Raw genomic sequence first — 16933 nt, forward strand, 5'->3', positions numbered from 1 at the left:
CAGGACAGCAGCGGGAGCAGTCTGGGCGCACCTGGGGATGTGGCTCTCCTCCTGCGGGAAGAAAGCTTCCTGGTCTCCAGCACGAGTTCATTTATTTCACTTTCACTTACATCAGGCTCATTCTGTTCTCTCCTACCTCCCAGGTAAGACTTCTTACCTTGCAGTTACCCTTTTTCTCAGGAAGAATCCGTTAATTTCTGGATTATATTGAATTACTCTTCACTCAGCCGTCTTAGCAAAATAGACTTAATAACACCTGACCCTTCACATACGTGTGTGTGTGTGTATATATATATATAAATATGTGTATACGAAATTGGCTTCTCAAAAGAAAAAGTGTGTTTATTTGTATACCACAGTATGTGACAGAATCAAAACCTGATTCTATATTTAGAATAAGCAAATGCCTGTTCAGAAGGTTGATTGTAGTTCTTGATCTCTAGCTCAACTTTCCCAACTAACCGGTAGCGTGGATGAGACTCTGGGAGAATATTTTCCTTAGTGTTGTTACCGTGAACGTCCATGCTTTTCCAGTGCAGAATGTTCCCTGTTGTACAGAGCAGATGTTCTCAGTGTGGACAGCTCTAGACGGCATTCTGGAATCTCCCACTCCAAGGGAAAGAAATTGTTTTAGAAACACAATAAAACAGTATTTTGTTTTTATGGGGTTTTTTTCCTGCGAAATGATGATAATGAAATCTCTTAGTGAACCCCGAGAATGCCAGGACCCAGGGCATGCATCCCCTTTAATCCTCACTGCAGCCCCCAAGGGTGGGACAATTATTATCTCATGTGATAGATGAGAAAACTGAGGCTCACAGCCATCCTGCCGAAAGTCACAGCTAGCAGGTGTCACAATTGGGGTTTGGTCCCCAGTAGTCCGACCTCAGAACCCGCATTCTTAAATTTTGTGTGTACCTGCTTTTGAGCAAACTGAGGCTCATTCAATCTCTACCTAGAATCTGATATTTTATTTTGTCCAGCCTTTAACTTGCTTTACAGAATCAAATTCAGTGTGGTTTTATAAGAAGTTTTTCCTAAAAGTGATTCCTTAAGATGAAAATGGTCCTTCTGCTCAATAACTTGACTTTTACCTTTGGCAGTAAGATGCTATCATTGATATTTACTGTGCATTTTATAAGCATTGTTACCACCCTCTGTATTTTGTCTGTTACTGCTTATACTGTGTGTGTGTATGTTTTATAGTGTGTGTATATACACACACATATATATGTTTTACCATACCTGTTTTACAGTGTGTGTGTATATGTTTTACAGTATATATAGATACGTATCTATAGATATATTCTGTGTGTGAAGAAATTGAAGAACATTCTTAAATTTTCATTTTGAGGCCGACTGAGTGCCGGTTATAGAGAGTATCAACAGTGACAGAAATGAAAACAATGCAAGAAAACTTCTCATTTTTTTTTTTTTTTTTTTTTTTTGGCCTGTATGGAAATACTCCTTTCACCATTTGATTCTCGAAAGGAAATAGATAGTGGTGGCATTACTTTCTGTTTCTCCTCAGAAAACTCTAAGGCATGGGGTACAGCCTGCCAGCAAGGGAAGGGAACTTTTTTTATTCTTAATGCCTCTTTCTCTCCTTTCTTTCAATTTCAGGTGTCAGAAACTATTTAAAAGAAGCACTGGTGAATATAATTGCCGTGCATGCAGAGGTAAGGTATCATTAGATGTTCCTGAGAGATATGGATAACCGAAAAAAAAAAAAAAAAAAAAAAAAAAAATTTGTAAAATACATGGTGGTCTTTTTTTTCCCTCAGAATGTATTTTGGGTATAAATAAGGTGCAGCTCAGCTCTTACTCGCACTGTCTCTCTCTCTCTCTCTCTCTCTCTCTCTCTCTCTCTCTCTCTCTCTGTGTGTGTGTGTGTGTGTATGTTTACCTGTGAGTCTTTTTCTGAAGTATGTTTTCTTTAATAATTACAGCTAAATTGATTAATTTTTGAAAGGTGAAGATAGATTGCAAGGATGTCTATCCTTCAAAGAATAGTAAATCCCTTATCTTGGAAAATGCATTAACTTCTTTTTAGCCAGTGTACAAATAAGCACTGGTATCTGATTCCTGTAGCAGTGGCTGGGAGTCCAGAAAGGCAGACACTGCTTAGAAGGAGGCTTGGGGCAGGCCGACACTGGAACAGATGCGTGGTTTCCTGTCCGTGGTTGACTTAGGGTCATGCAGACAGTACTGCTGCTTCTGGACCATGTGAAAACTTGCACTCACTTGACACGCTTTCATCTTAAACTTTGTGTTAGCATCCTCGATGAACATCCTGGCTAGGAGGACTCTTCTGAGGAACATTGAAAGAAGAGACCAGAGCTACCACCGTGATCTGTGACTACCTGTTTTCATTCAGTAGTTTCAGGATTTGTTACTCACTGCTTTGCCGACACTTTGAGAAAGGCTGTGGCTCACAGACTGATGGGGGGCAGATAAAGTGGGGCAGATCAAAGAGGCTACTGTTCAATCGTTTCCACTGTTGCCTGGGCGCCTCTGAGGCGACAGGCATCTGAGAAGGGTGTTTTTAGGTGTGTGCTGCCTGCTGCATCCAAAAGGATCTGAGGCCATCAAGGTAAACTGAAAAAAAAGTGGTTAATTAAGAGTGAAACCCAAATATGACCAGAGAAAACAAAGATAACACTACCTGGTTCTAAATTTGGCTAGAAGTTTGAAGAACCAAGAGCAGAAAGAAAACTGTAGAATGTTACAGGTTTGAGTTCTTAGTGAAAGGGAAACATACAATTTCATCTCTCACAATAGAATTTGTATGTGATTTAACTCAGGCAGGAATTTACCACATAGATCTTTTTATAATGAGCAATATTTTCATTGTGATCTTATAAAAAAACATAAAATTCTGTTTTTGTTATGTTAGCATCCTATAAAATTTGAGCCCAAAGTGCACATGTGGGTGCAGTAGTTGCAAGCATTTCTCTGGTGGGCAGAACTGAGATCTGTGGAAACTGCTGTGATGCTGTTGATTCCTAGTGAGGCAGCTTTTATTAATGTCCATTATCAACTGCCATGGGATTATAATGACTGAAAGTAGAATTTCATTCATAATATTTAACTATTTGCTACATAATCGTAAGTTGCCAAAAATTTACTTGGACACTCAAGTTATGTGTGGGTTAATCCAAGTATTTAATGCTGGTGGCTCAATCTGAAAAAAGGAAAAACTTAAAAAGAAAATGTGATTTACTTTCATTTATAAATCATGAGTCAGATTTCAGTAAATCTCCAAAGACAATAACTCTCAGTTTGAAAGTATCAAACTTTAAGGTTTGAAAATAATGTAAGTCAAATAAAAGGACATACATATTTAGCACAGTATGTGTAAAATTTTGGGGAGGGCCTGTTGTCCAATACAGAACAGGGCACCCCATATGAAATGGTGTTTGTCAGAGTTTAAGGAGAGTCTGACACAGTATTTGTTTAAATTGTGGTAAAATATTGACCCAGTATGTTTTTATTTCTCTAATTTCTTCTTTAGAGATGTTTCTTTCTGGTGAAAGGGGCAAGAGGAAAAGAAATGTTCAAAACAGTTTTATTTTGTCAACATCAGTAATGCCTTTCAAAATTACATTTGCCAATATTGTATTTTAAGAGAATTTTGTTGTTAATCTGTCAGTAGAATTTAAATATAAGTCTGTATCTTCCTTTCATTTATAATTTTGGTCTTTTAAAATGACTTAGAAGTCCTATTGATTTCCTTTTGTTTTGAAAGTTACTTTGTTTTTAACAAATTCAAGTCAAAAAGCCCCACAAAGCGCCATGTCTTCCTGTTTCAAACCAGGTGTTCACTGTTTCCAAAGAGCTGGTCCCTCGGGTGCTCTCCAAGGTGGTGGAAGCAGTTTCTGAAGAGCTCGGCCGACTGATGCAGTGTGTCTCCTCCTTCAGCAGAAACGGAGCTTTACAGGTAACAGAATCGTTCAGTTTCATATTGAACTTCTGCTGTTATTTATACCATATAAAATGTCTTTAGTCATCAGTCTTATGACGTAAGACAGGCTTCTAATGGATCTATGACTGAAGAAGTTCATATCCTTTCTTGCATAAGCCATACCCACGAAGCATTGTCTGCAAGTTTCAGAGCTTGTTTCTTTACAGTAGAGCAAGACCTTAAAGACTTCTGCCAAAGCATCTGAATGCAGAATCCTTCAAAAGTTTTGTGATTTTATTTTATTTTCCAACTATCTTCATGACATTCAGTTCCGCAGGAAATTTTTAACAACTTGCTTTTAATAAGTCTTTTGAAAGCATTCAGTGCAGTTTGCATAGAAACAACAAGTAACTGTCTCTTGTGTTTAAATTACATGATGATAAATGCCATAAACACCAGCTGACTTTGGCATGCACGTAGCCAGCTGGTAGCTGCTGAGGTGTGCATGCAGATGGAAGCGTGCGCTTCTGGCCGTGTGGTAGTGAGTTTCAAAAAGCAGTGTCGTTCTTCTTCCAGTCGTGGCTGAGGAAGCTGCTATCAGGCCAGCCCTCCACAGATAACAACTGTAAACTTGAATATCAAAAAATAAAGATGTTTTTAATTTTGAAAACATCCCTGAAGATACCAGAGAACGACCACTGGTGGGCAGATTCTAGAGTAAATGGCACCTGGGTGAATTTCTTACTTCTTATGGATTTTAACCTAAAGGCAGGTCCAGGAGTGCCTAAAACGCCAATACAAAACGTGCTTTCTGGCTTGAAAAACAGGCTTTGGAGCAGCCACAACTACAGGTAGGTGAGGGGCATCCCAGAGAGGAGTCTCGCCATGTGCGTGGTCAGACTGCCCTCCAGCCAGCCCAGCTGAGGCTAGAAGAACTGAAGGAAGAATTGGACTGCTGCCCAAGAGCCAAGAGTTCTTAGCTGGAGTCCAAATAAGTTAATTGCTTGCTAAAACAAACAAATAAAAAATCAGCAGTCCTTAGAGACATATTACAGAATCCAGAGTCTCCACAGCATAACATTGAGTGTCCAGGATCCACATTTAATTGAGTTAAAATGTAATTGAAATGCACAAATAAGCAGGAAAACATGACTCATTCCTAATACAAAAAATGATCACCTGAAGCCAACCTTAAGCTGACCAGGTATTGGAATTAGCAGGCAGGGATTTTCACACAGCTGCATCAGATGATGTAAAGGAAGCTGTGCTCCTCTTGAATCAGTAGGTGGGAAATCTCGGCAGAGAAAAACCCTAAAACAGGAACTAAATGGAATTTCTGGAATGGAAAAACACAGTAGATAAATTTTTTAAAATCTACTAGATGATAATAATAGAATAATAGAATTTTTAAAAAGTCAGTTAACTTGTAAACCAATAGAAATTATCCAGTGTGGACAACAGAAATAAGGAAAATTGGGGGAAAAAATAAGCAGAGCTCCAGGGATCCATGGGACAATTCAAACTATCCATCATGCATTTAATTAGGTTGTCAAAAGCATAAGAATGACCAGTCAGCCACATGGAAGGATGAACAACATCGTTAGTTAGCAGGGAGATGAAAACACTACAATACAATGCCATTACACGTCCGTCACGATAAAAATGAAAGACTGACTATACCAGGTGTTGGCGAGAACGTGGTGGACTGGAGCTCTCACGTCATTGAGAATGTGATCTAGTGCAGCTACTTTGGGGAAAGCTTTTGCATTTTCTTTTCGAGCTAAGCGTACACATACGCACCCTGTGACCCAGCTATTCCGATCCCAGTTACTTAAGCAAGAGAACTGAAAACATATTTTCAGTCTCGTATGTGTTGTATAAATAGGTTACAAAACATATTTATAAGAATGTTCACCATGGGTTCAAGACATGAAACATATTTATAAGAATGTTCACCATGGGTTTGAGACGAGCCTGGGCAACATAGTAAGACCTTGTCTCTACAAAAAAAAAAAAAAAGTTTTAATTATCCAGGTGTGATGCTGTGTGCCTGTGGTCCCAGCTGCTTGGGAGGCTAAGGTGGGAGGCTTGCTTGAGCCTAGGAAGTCGAGGCTGTAGTGAACTGTGATCGTGCTGCTGCACTCCAGACTGGGCGACAGAGTGACACCCTTTCTCAAAAAAATAAAATAAGAATGTTCGTAGTCATTTTATCATAATCAAAAACTGAAAACAACCCAGGCGTCCATCAGTACAGTAAATAAACTGTAATATATTCTTACAATCAAATACTATTCCACATTAAAGAGAACAAATTACTGATACAGTGCAGTGAATCCCAGAAGCATTACGCCGAATGGAGGGATCCTTACACAGACACATGCGTATACTGTATAGTTTTCATTTACATGAAGTTCTAGAACAGATAAAACTAACTGTGATGAAGAACTCAGAACAGTGGCTTCCTCTGGGTGGTGGGGGTTCCTAGGGTGGGGCCTTAGGGATCGTCACGGGGTGCTGGTTCTGTATTGTGATCTGGGTTTCCATCACACAGGTGTATACGTCGGTCAAAACTCATCAGATGCCACACTTTGAGATTTGTACATTCTAACTATAAAAAAAAAAAAAATGGTGCAGAGAGTCCACTGCAGTTAATGGTATGCGCCCTGAAGTGGATCAGAGCTGTAGGACTGAGTGATGGATGGAAGCCGTGTGGTCATGTGAGGCTGTGTTATTGGGAGAGCCTATGAGTAAACAGGCGTTCGCTGTAAAGTTCTTTCCAAGTCTCCATACGTTTGAAATTCGTTCAAAATAAAATACATATTTGGGAAAAAGAAGAGCAGAGAGCACTTGTTAATTTGGTTAGGGGAAAATCTGTTACAAAAGCTTCTGTTGTATTTCCATTTGCTGCCAGTTTTCTCTGAAAATGGATTTATCAGATCTTTGATGTGATAGTTTAAGTTGAAAGGTCGTGGTTATTATAATAATTCCATCACAGGGGATCAGTAGTGTAAACTGTGTAATACTACAAATGAATTAACAGGCAGCTGCAGTGGCTACCGGGGGCCTTGCAGTCTTGGAATTTTAACAGGCATCTGCCCTCTTTACACATTACCTCTGTTACCTGCTTGTCTGACGGCTAAACCACTCTCAGAACCAGCAGGGAGAGGTTGGGAAGTGATCTCAGAATTAGCTGGAAAATTTTTTCACATACACATGTCCAGAAACTGCTGGCCACCAGACTGTTCCAGCCTCCAGTTTTTGAGACCTCCTTGGGCCTGTACAAACATGTGTATTTTGAAAAAGGCCATTAGTCTAAACTCCCCGCTTCACTCTCCCACTAAGAATGACTTTGAGAGCTTCATTCCTTGGGGCCATAACTCTAAGAGGGATAGTGAGTTAACCGTGGACAGGCAATTCCCTAAAGTGCCAAACTCCAGAACTGTCCTGAGAGCTCGGTGAAAAGGGGAGTGATGGTTTGGTGATTCTGGCAGATCTTTTAGCATGATGTTTTCTGAATTACAATTTTGTAGGTATTATATAGCTAACCACAGTTTTTATAATTGGCATAACTTATAGGTTAATTAAAACACTCTATGACCTTGATTGAATAAAATTTCTACCAGAAGATTGGTTTTGTAGTAATTTAATCTTTCTCCTAAGATAGTCAGCTGAAAGTTCTACCTTTTTTCCTGGTAGGTCTGTTTTTACCTATACTAGAATATAAACAAAATAGAGACACAAATTTTCATACTTTCTAGCATTTGTAACTTTCTAGTTATATACTGTTTTTCAGGCTCCTAAGGGACTGAAAAAATGAAACCAAACAATTGCCTTCCAAACAGAAAAAGGTCACTGAATATCCTGTGTCATATATGTCTGCTTTGATCTAGATGGCTTACAGAATTTCTAATAAACTCTAAAGAGCTGGCTGTGTCTTTTGTCATTGTTTTCTGTTTCGTCCACTCCTTGAGAATAAGGGATATTTCTTTTAAATGTTCTCCTGTGGGTCCCACTCACTGTGGGCACCTACTTTAGAAAATCAAGTTATCATCAGTAGGTCTGCGGGAGCTCCCAGGAAACCTGACTTGTCCGTCAGATCACACTTCTTCGTGCTCGCATACAAGTGAAATCTTGTTAACTTTTTTCTTAAAACTTTTATGAAATATTTCATAGAGCATACGATCTGTCTGCAATAGAAAAAGAACATACAATTCAGTGATTTTTAGTGTATTCAAAGAGCTGTCCAGTCATCACCATAATCAATTTCAGAACATTTCATCCCAAAAGAAACCCCTGACCCATTAACAGAAAGTCTGATCATTTGCCTCCCACACCCCTTGTCCCTACAGACAGTTGGCTTTCTATCTCTGTGATTTGTCTACTCTGAAAATTTCATCTCAATGGAAGCATACAAATACGACTGGCTTCTTTCATGTAGCATAATGTGTCAAGGTTCATCCATGTTGTAACATGTGCCAGTGCCTCACTCCTTTTACATATGAGTAATATTCCACTTTAAATACGCCACATTTTATGTATCCATTCATCAGTTCGTGGGCGTTGGTTTTTTTCCCACTTTTGATTAATGTGCAGAATGGTTCTGTGAACACTCCTGTACAAGTTCTTGTGTGGACATCTGTCTTCATGGCTCGTGGATGCACACCAAGGAGCAGAATTGCTAGGTCGTATGGTTACTCTATAATTAATCTTCTGAGAAGCTGCCAGACTGTTCTCCAAAGTGGCAGCACATTCCTACCAGCAGTTTTTGAGGGTTCCAGTTTCTCTACATCCTCACCAGTATTTGTTACTGTCTCTCTCATTGATTATGGCCATCCTAGTGGGTGTGAAGTGATGCCTCGTTCTGTGGGGTTGTCTTTTCACATTCTGGATGATGTCTTTGTAGCACTGGATTTTTAATTTTGATGAAGTCCACTTTGTTTTGTTGTTGTTGTTTATACTTTCGGCATGATTTCTAAGAAGGGTTTCCCAGCCTAAGGTCACAAAGATTTACGCGGGGGGGATTCTTCTGATAGTTTCATAATTTTATCTCTTACATTTAGATCTGTGATCTGTGTTGAGTTAATGTTTGTGTTCAGGAAGGGATTCAGCTTCGTTCTTCTGCATGTGGATATCCAGTTGCCCGGGCACCATTTGTTGAAGAGACTGTTCTTTCCCCGCTGAGTGGTCTTGGCACCCCTGTTGAATAGCAGTTGATCACGAATATAAGGGTATACAGTATATAAATATATTTTAGCTTTGTAGTATGTTTGAAGTCAGAAAGTGTCAGGCCTCTAAATGTGTTACTCTTTTTTAAGATTGTTTTGGCTGTTGAGTGCCTTGCATTTCCTTATGAATTTTAGAATCAGCTTGCCAGAAAAAAATAAAAGCAGCTGTGATTTTATAGAGATTGCATTGAATCCATAGAGCATAGTTTAGTTTTTGAGATGAAGGCAGTGTGCCTGGAAGGGCATAGGTGTCAGGAAGCCAAGCCACATCCTCACCTCTGTGGGGCATGGGTCCTTTCAGGGCAGTGTTTCAGAGTGTCTTTCCTCTTGCAAGACTAAAGAAAAATTGGTGGTTAGAGGGTAAATACAGATGGCTGGAAAATCATGACACAGTCTGTGCTTTTCATACGGAGATATCTAGTTCCCTGCCCTCACACAGTCATCCTTGACTACAAGTTAATTTTCAGTCAACGCATATTTTGTGGTAGCAGATTTCTTTGGACTGTTTTAGAAACTCTGCTCATGACTGGCAGTCACCACGGTGGTATTACGCCAAGCGCCGTCCTGCGACGAGCGGGCTGGAGACCCCTCACCTCAGTACTTGTTTATATTTGATAATATAAATTTTCCTGTTGTCACTTTGTCTTTTTCTCATTTTCAGGCAAGACTTGAAATCTGTGCTTTGAGGGACACTGTGGCTGTTTACCTGACACCCGAAAGCAAGTAAGTTGCAGTGTTCTTTAGTTCTGAGTGCTCTGTTAAAAATACAGATTGTCTTACTAGTGAATTCTGTCCTCTGTAAAGATGACTGATCAGAGCACATGCTCATCAATTTGTGACATGATCAAGTTTATGTCAAGGCCACTTCTTTGTAACACAATGTAAAGGAAAGGGGTTTAATACAATTTTGTTTTTCATTTACTACTGACAAATAAATCTTAGTCTTAAAAATAATACATCAGAGTGTGACATACTTCTTAAAGCAAAAGAGGATAAGAACTGAGTCTTAGTCTATTCATAGCAGACTCTGAAGGACAGCTCAAGTGCTGTAAATATCAGTATGAGGAAGCCTTGTGGTTTCTCTGCAAAATTTTGTAGTGGAAATTTGATGATAATTTTTAAGCTGTTTTGAACGAAAGTCAGGATTTCCTACCATTGAAATTTCAGTAGGTGAAGTGAAACAGAACTACTGTTTGCCTGTGCAAGGTTGTTTACTATACGGGCAGCATTACCTAGGAAATACTGGGTGATATGTTGATGTCCCCGAGAGGCCAAGTAGTATGCAAATGGAATGTTTGAGAACACTGTAATATGCTTACTCACTCATTTCCAGCATCTGATAACATGGCTTGCTGTCATTCTTACTGTCAGCTTTGCAACTGAAAAGACTTTTTCCATTTTTTCCTAACACATGAAGTTAGCCTTTCATTCCCATCGTCGCAGCTCACCAGAAGCCATTTCTAGCCTCCATGTTCATTGTTTAGCCACAGCTTTTCCCAGCCATCGTTTGTCTGCACAACATGCTAACAGGATGGAAAGCACCCAGCCTGTGTCGGATGTGTGCGCACTTCATGTAAATGCCTGCTCTTTCTTCCTGCTGACTTAGTTTTACAGAGTATAAGGTACTCATCTGTAGAGGAAGATTAAAATATTCTAGGCAAGCTTTTGAGGGGATTAAATGAGAAAATGTGCCAAGTCACTTTTTAATTTTCAGTACCCTGCCAATAACAGGTGGTATAATGTTTATCATTATTGTCCTACTGTCAAAACAATTCCATCACTTTTCTTTTAATTAATCAAAAAGAGGTTCATAAGAAACAAGCTGATGATGGAGGTAGAGGCAGTGGTTTCCACACCAGGAAAGAGCCTGCTGAATGTGGGGAGGGACCTGAGTGCACCCAGCCACCCGTCCCAGCCCCCACCGCGCCCTCCCGGGAGCAGCTGGAGATGCCCAGCACCAGGTTTTATGACTCTGTTGGAACTTTTCAGTCTTCCTGTCTGTTGCTGTGACAACTTGCCCCTGATTTGAGGAATACTGCTGAAAAACATACTTCCTGGTAGATTGAGGAGGATGTTTTTACAATATAGAAGTAACAACCCCCTAAAGTCAAGAATAATTACATTTATTTCTTCACCTTAACCAATCATAAAAGAAGAGATAAAAGTTAAGAACTGTTCCTTTGTGAATGGTACAGGTTATTCCCCAACAGTCTCCACATGATGCTTTTCATTTGGTTTGGTAATTTTTCTAATACTTTCTCCTTGTAAAAGCTAAATATCCCGAAGTTGTCTTTTAAAATTCTTTCCTTTTACCTTCGTGTAAGGAAATCATGTTGAATTTTTAAAGCATCTCTATAACTCTCCATTTTTCAGCAAGTTTTAAGTAGGCTGTATTTAAGTATTACAAGACATTGGCTGCAGATCAGGCCCCGTGCGTGCCAAATACTGTGAACACCCCGCTGTGTGTCATCTTTCATTTCTTAGTTTCTTTCCTTTCTTACCAGTCACTCCATCTGCAGTTGTTTGTTTTGAAAAGACTCCTTTTAAATTAAACATGTGCACATTAAGCTCTCCTCTGTCACCAGTAGCATCCTGTAAAAGAAGATCTGTTTTTCCTTTAGCTTTTCAAGTTGCATTTCATTTCCTACTTGAGCTTTTCTGGCCCTGCTGCTACAAAGCCTCCACCTGGTAGCTACACCTTCACTTTTACTTTTACTTTTCTATTGTTTTCACTTTTACTTTTTCTCGTATTTCCTTGCTTCACTGGCTTTTATTGGCTTCTCAATAATTAAGGGATGCTTAAGAATTTGTCAGCAGTTCTCCTGTGCAAGGCTTCAACTTCAGTGTGGTTGTTTGTGTTCCAGGTCAAGTTTTAAGCAGGCCTTGGAAGCCCTGCCCCAGCTCTCCAGTGGAGCAGATAAAAAGTAAGTCCTGTGTGCTGTTCTCAGGAGCCAGTTGCATGTGCCCAGCAAGGTTTTGTTACGTAAAGTACCTTTTAAAAAGGAATAATAGTGATTTGGATTCTAGGAAGAGCAGAATCCAAATAAGAATCCGAATAAGAGCCGTTAGTAGGTACATCTCGTCACTGTCACTTGCATGTCTTCCGAGTGACAGAATAAGGTAAGACCTTTCTTCTGGGTTGAGGATAATTTAGAAGTTGGCTTTCGTTTCAAGTGACTGGTACAGAAAATGTCTTAAGAAAGCTCACTATGACTTATTCAGTAAACTGTGTTAGTAGCATATATCCTTAAGAAGTAACGGAAAAAAGAAGACCGCACAGTAAAATGCAGGAGTCAGTGATTTTTTTATCTTTGAGTAACTCAGTAGTGTTCATTTTGTGTTCTATAAAATATAAAATGTTATGAAAGAGTAGATGTGCACATATGGCATCATAAAGTTTTATATATACGTATATATTTCATTAGACCACACTGATGATCTCAACCTGACTTCAAACTTTACTACTCATAGAACAGGAAACAGACCTAAGAGAAAATCTAGGCCAGGTAAATTTACAAATATCCAGGCTCCCCCACACTGAGGCAGCAGAAACTCTGCAGTAGCTCCTTTACCACGCCCTCCGCACGTGGCTGCCCGTCCATGGACAGGCGTGTGTGGTGCACTGACTGTGAAATGCTGGCACCATGAACGCAGAGCAGACTCAGTGCAGGGCAGAGAGAGCGCATGGGCTGGGCGATGGGGGGAAGCTGTCACATCACTGAGGCACAGAGCGGGCAGCAGACCAGCCCTTCCACCCTGCAGTCCCCGCATCGCCCCTGCTGTGCACGTCCCACGTGGGCACGTGGCGGCTGTGCGGACAGTGCTGCTGCTTTCTCTCACTAACTTCCAGCCTCTATTTGAATTGGTTCCAAACCCTGTTCATTTCTTTAAAATAAATATGATAAAAGATTAAAACAGTCACTGTTACATTTCATATGTGGAACAGGGCTCAAAAGGTAGTGTGTTCGAGTCAAGAACAATACACACCCTGAAGTAGACCCTGGTCAGGACTGTATTTTAGGTTTGCTGTGGGAGTAGTATTCTAATATTGAACGTTGTTAAACTGTGAAATAGTCTCTTGACCTCAGTACTGTTAAACCCACTTCTTGGTTGCTTCATCCAAACCAGGAAAACTCCAAGATCCTTTCTAGCTTTAAAATTAGATGACTAGGGCCAGGCTTGTGGCTCATGCCTGTAATCCCAGCACTTTGGGAGTCCAAGGTGGGCAGATCACAACTTAAGGAAATCAAGACTATTCTGGCCAACATGGTAAAACCCCGTCTCTACTAAAAATAGGAAAATTAGCCAGGCGTGGTGGCGTGCACCTGTAATTTCAGCTACTCAGGAGACTGGGGCAGGAGAATAGCTTGAACCCCGGGAGGTGGAGGTTGCAGTGAGCCAAGATCGTGCCACTGCACTCCAGCCTGGGTGACAAGGGCAAAACTCCATCTCAAAAAAAAAGAAAAAGAAAAAGAAATTAGATGACTATATCAAATCAGTTGGGGAAACAGATTGAGATAGCAGGTAGCAAAGCGATTTGCCTAGTGGAATTAGCCCTAACCCTCCTTCCCCTGGTGATTAACCCACTGCTTTCGCTCCCCACTCACTACTGGCTGTTAAAGACAAAATGCAAAATGAGAGGAAGGGAAAGTCACCAGTGGCTGCTGGGGGATGGGGTTAGGGAAGAGGCTGACTGGAGTGGCAGCAGGCGAGAGGGTGCAGCGGCGCCCCGTGCTGTGGCCTGCTACACTCTGCTATGGGTTTGCCAATGTTCATAGAACCATTTAACAAAAAGTGAATTTGAAGGTGTGTAAATTATTTTAGAGTTGAATTTCTAAAAAGAATAGGCCCAAGCATCAGTCTGTTTTAGGGAGGAATCTAATTAATCTTGGGAGGGGATAGGAAGGAGATGTTTCTATACAAACATAAATACGTATATCAGTATATCCTATTTGACCAACTTCTTTGATTGATGTGTTTCTTTTACTGAGTTGAGGATCCACAGATAGAACTTTCCAGCTGCCTTCTCAACACAGCAAGCACAGGCAGAGCCGGGCAGCTGGCTCCCCTGGTGTTTTCTTGTGTTGCTAGGCCACCCCATCTGTCAGGCTGTAAAACAAGTGTCTCCTTCCTCCAGGTTACTGGAAGAGCTCCTGAACAAGTTCAAGAGTAGCATGCACTTGCAGCTCACCTGTTTCCAAGCAGCTTCTTCAACCATGATGAAAACATAAATACCTGCCAAATAAAGGAAGTCCAGGAAAATAACAAGTAATAAGACTGTTCACTTTCTAAGTACCCTAAAGGTATTTGGTGTATTAAACATTGGGTTTGCCATTTCTCTCTCTTTTTTCCTTCCTCTGATTTCGAAAATTGTTGGTATACATTTCAACTAAAATGACCTCATTTGAAATGCCCAAGAATTATTTGTTTTGCCATTCTTACTAGATCAGATCCTGTATGACTTTAAAATACATTTTCAAATATACTTTGCATCTCAGCAGAAGGTTGAGTGCAGCAGGAAGAGCTGCTTCTGGAGGGAATGTTCTGGAATGGCATGGTACATATTGAAGCATTTCTCAGTGTCCCATTCACGAAAGTGCAGGCAGCTCCCGTGACACATGGAGAGACTGATTGATAAGAGGAGATTTGGAAAGTTATATGCAGACATCTTTGGAGCTCTTACTGTCCTAACCTGTGCAGCTGTGCTTAAAACCCTTATTTCATATAAATGGCCTTAAGTTTTCTAATTCAAGCAGATTTTTGGAAAAATTTGTGGTCTCCATTAAAATAAATATTACAACTGGGGTAGATTATTTGTGGTCCAGGTGTCTGTGATTTAACTTGGCATTTCGCTATCTGATTTTTATTTTTCACAGGACTAAGCATTAGCAGTTTTCATTCTCACTCGCTCTTAATTTATGTGCGTCACTTCACATCCACGTGTTGCAGTCCCTGAGGCCCTGTGTGTTGTCTGTGATGGGGTGTGAGTGCCGGTCACTGGGTTACACTCACAGGTGCTGGCGGGGCAGCCGCAGACTTCAGGGTCCCCTAAAGGAAAGGCCAGGCTCCCCATGGACGGCCGACTCCCTGCCCACCGCTGCCCCCTCCTTCAGCAGGTGACCTTTTCTGTGCCACCTCTTACCCAGCGAAGGATCTTGCTCAGTAGCTGGAAGAATGCTCCTCTCACACAGTCTCTTCTCGGAAACTTCAGGATGCTCCTTGGTCACCAGGCAGTGGGAGCTGTAGACCAGCCGCATGCACTTGCCCCACGTTCACTGCTGACTGGCTTTACTGGAACAGGTTCAGGTCACAGTGACTTCTCTCACAGTCAGCCGCCCGCCCAACGTCATCACACCGTTGCATCTGAAAACTGAGGAATTCTCTACTTGTAGTCGGCTTGACAGGGTTTTCAAAATTGTATAAGGTTATTTTAAAGTCTCCTTTTTTAAATGCTAAAATTAATGTCCTCATTAATGCAAGTAATTTTAGAGCACAGTGTAGCCATGTATAGTTTCCATTATTTAAAATAAATAAATGTGTTGGTTCATTTGGTGTATGGGGGAATCGTAGTAACTGGAAATGAAAGTTCGATCTTTTACAAATGTGCTTGATAAAGCTGTTAATACACAGAATATTGTCTTTCCTAAGTCTGTTAACTGTTGTCTATAACTCAACTATGAGCTAAATTTAAAAACTGCGACCATGAATGTTTGTGTTGTTTTAAATATCTAGTGCAGCACATTCAGCCAATAAAGAATCTGCCTTTAATCTAAGTTGTAGTTTGCTTGACATTTTTCTCTGAGTGTCTTTACTTCAACATTTTCATTTGCTGAATAACCTTTTATATTTCTACTGTTAACACCCGAAATACTTACGTGCTGGTTAACCCTGTATTGGCAGACACGTTGTCAGAAACCGTTTGTCAGGTCCTGCTAATTCTGTTTGCGGGGACTTACCACGTGCGAGGCACACTGTGAAGTGTCTTGTTTAATCCTCACAACAGCCTATGACACATGGGCTAGGTTACTGCCATGTTCATTTAGCATAGGAAGGAATCAGGGCTCAGAGAGAGGTTGGTGACTTCTCTAAGACTGCAAGGAGGATAAGTGGCAGGACTCATGTTCACACTCTGGCTCCGAATGTCCGTAACTTCACCGCTGCTCAGCAGTTCCTTCCGGCGGGACGTGCTTTCTGACATCCATCCACCCAGGTCACAGCTCAGAGAAAGTTCATCAATTCCAGAGGCTAATAAACATTAGCAACAAGGGAACCAGTAGTGCTTTTATGGCTCCGAGTGGAAGGTAAAGGCATAAAAACCCCATACCCAAATGAGGGAGTTCAAGGACTACTATTCTAACAAGTCAGGGGGGACTTCTTGGAAGAAAGGGAGATTTCAAGAGCTACTTGAGTTACAGAACACTGGTTTAATGGGTAAGAGGAGATGGATGAATATGAAATAAGTTAGATGAAAGCTGAGAGATAAACCAGGACCTGGAGCAAGTTAACGAGGCAGCTGAGAAAACAAATGAGGGAGGTTCAGTGTACTTTAATGCTCCAGTGGCATTTCGTTTTTAGCACATCCGTGTTCTTTGTGGGCCGGCGTGGCTTCATGTGAGTTAGCTAAGTTGGCCTCACTTGAAATGGTAAAGAGCTATTAGAAATAATTGGTTTTACTAAGACTTTCTATATCAATGTACCATGAAAGTGGCATGTTCTAGAAATGATTTGGGCATTGCAAAACAAGCATCATTGCCTTAGGCCCAGCACTCTGACTCATTCTCCTGTCTCTGTCATCTTTGCATAT

The 16933-nt window shown here is 40.7% G+C and overlaps 1 protein-coding gene across 1 annotated transcript; it reads left to right on the plus strand.

Moving 5' to 3' along the window:
• Positions 1-1622: 1622 nt before the first annotated feature.
• LOC108515182 (exocyst complex component 2-like) lies at positions 1623-15897 on the plus strand. Its single transcript, XM_017851863.1, has 5 exons — positions 1623-1679; positions 3818-3940; positions 9791-9852; positions 11994-12053; positions 14267-15897. Exons 2-5 carry the CDS (start codon positions 3899-3901, stop codon positions 14358-14360), a joined length of 258 nt encoding a protein of 85 aa, XP_017707352.1. The 5' UTR covers positions 1623-1679; positions 3818-3898; the 3' UTR covers positions 14361-15897.
• The last annotated feature ends 1036 nt before the right edge of the window (positions 15898-16933 follow it).

The sequence above is a fragment of the Rhinopithecus bieti genome, unplaced genomic scaffold (genome assembly GCF_001698545.2).
Source record: "Rhinopithecus bieti isolate Rb0 unplaced genomic scaffold, ASM169854v2 scaffold_35122, whole genome shotgun sequence".
Taxonomy (NCBI): Eukaryota; Metazoa; Chordata; class Mammalia; order Primates; family Cercopithecidae; genus Rhinopithecus; species Rhinopithecus bieti.

What these genes read in the sequence shown, in the direction of transcription:
- LOC108515182 (XM_017851863.1), top strand. Translation starts at nt 3,899, where the DNA reads ATGCAGTGTGTCTCCTCCTTCAGCAGAAACGGAGCTTTACAG. An exon ending in TACCTGACACCCGAAAGCAA is followed by an intron (nt 9,853 to 11,993) that starts GTAAGTTGCAGT and finishes TTTGTGTTCCAG; the next exon opens with GTCAAGTTTTAAGCAGGCCT. An exon ending in TCCAGTGGAGCAGATAAAAA is followed by an intron (nt 12,054 to 14,266) that starts GTAAGTCCTGTG and finishes TCCTTCCTCCAG; the next exon opens with GTTACTGGAAGAGCTCCTGA.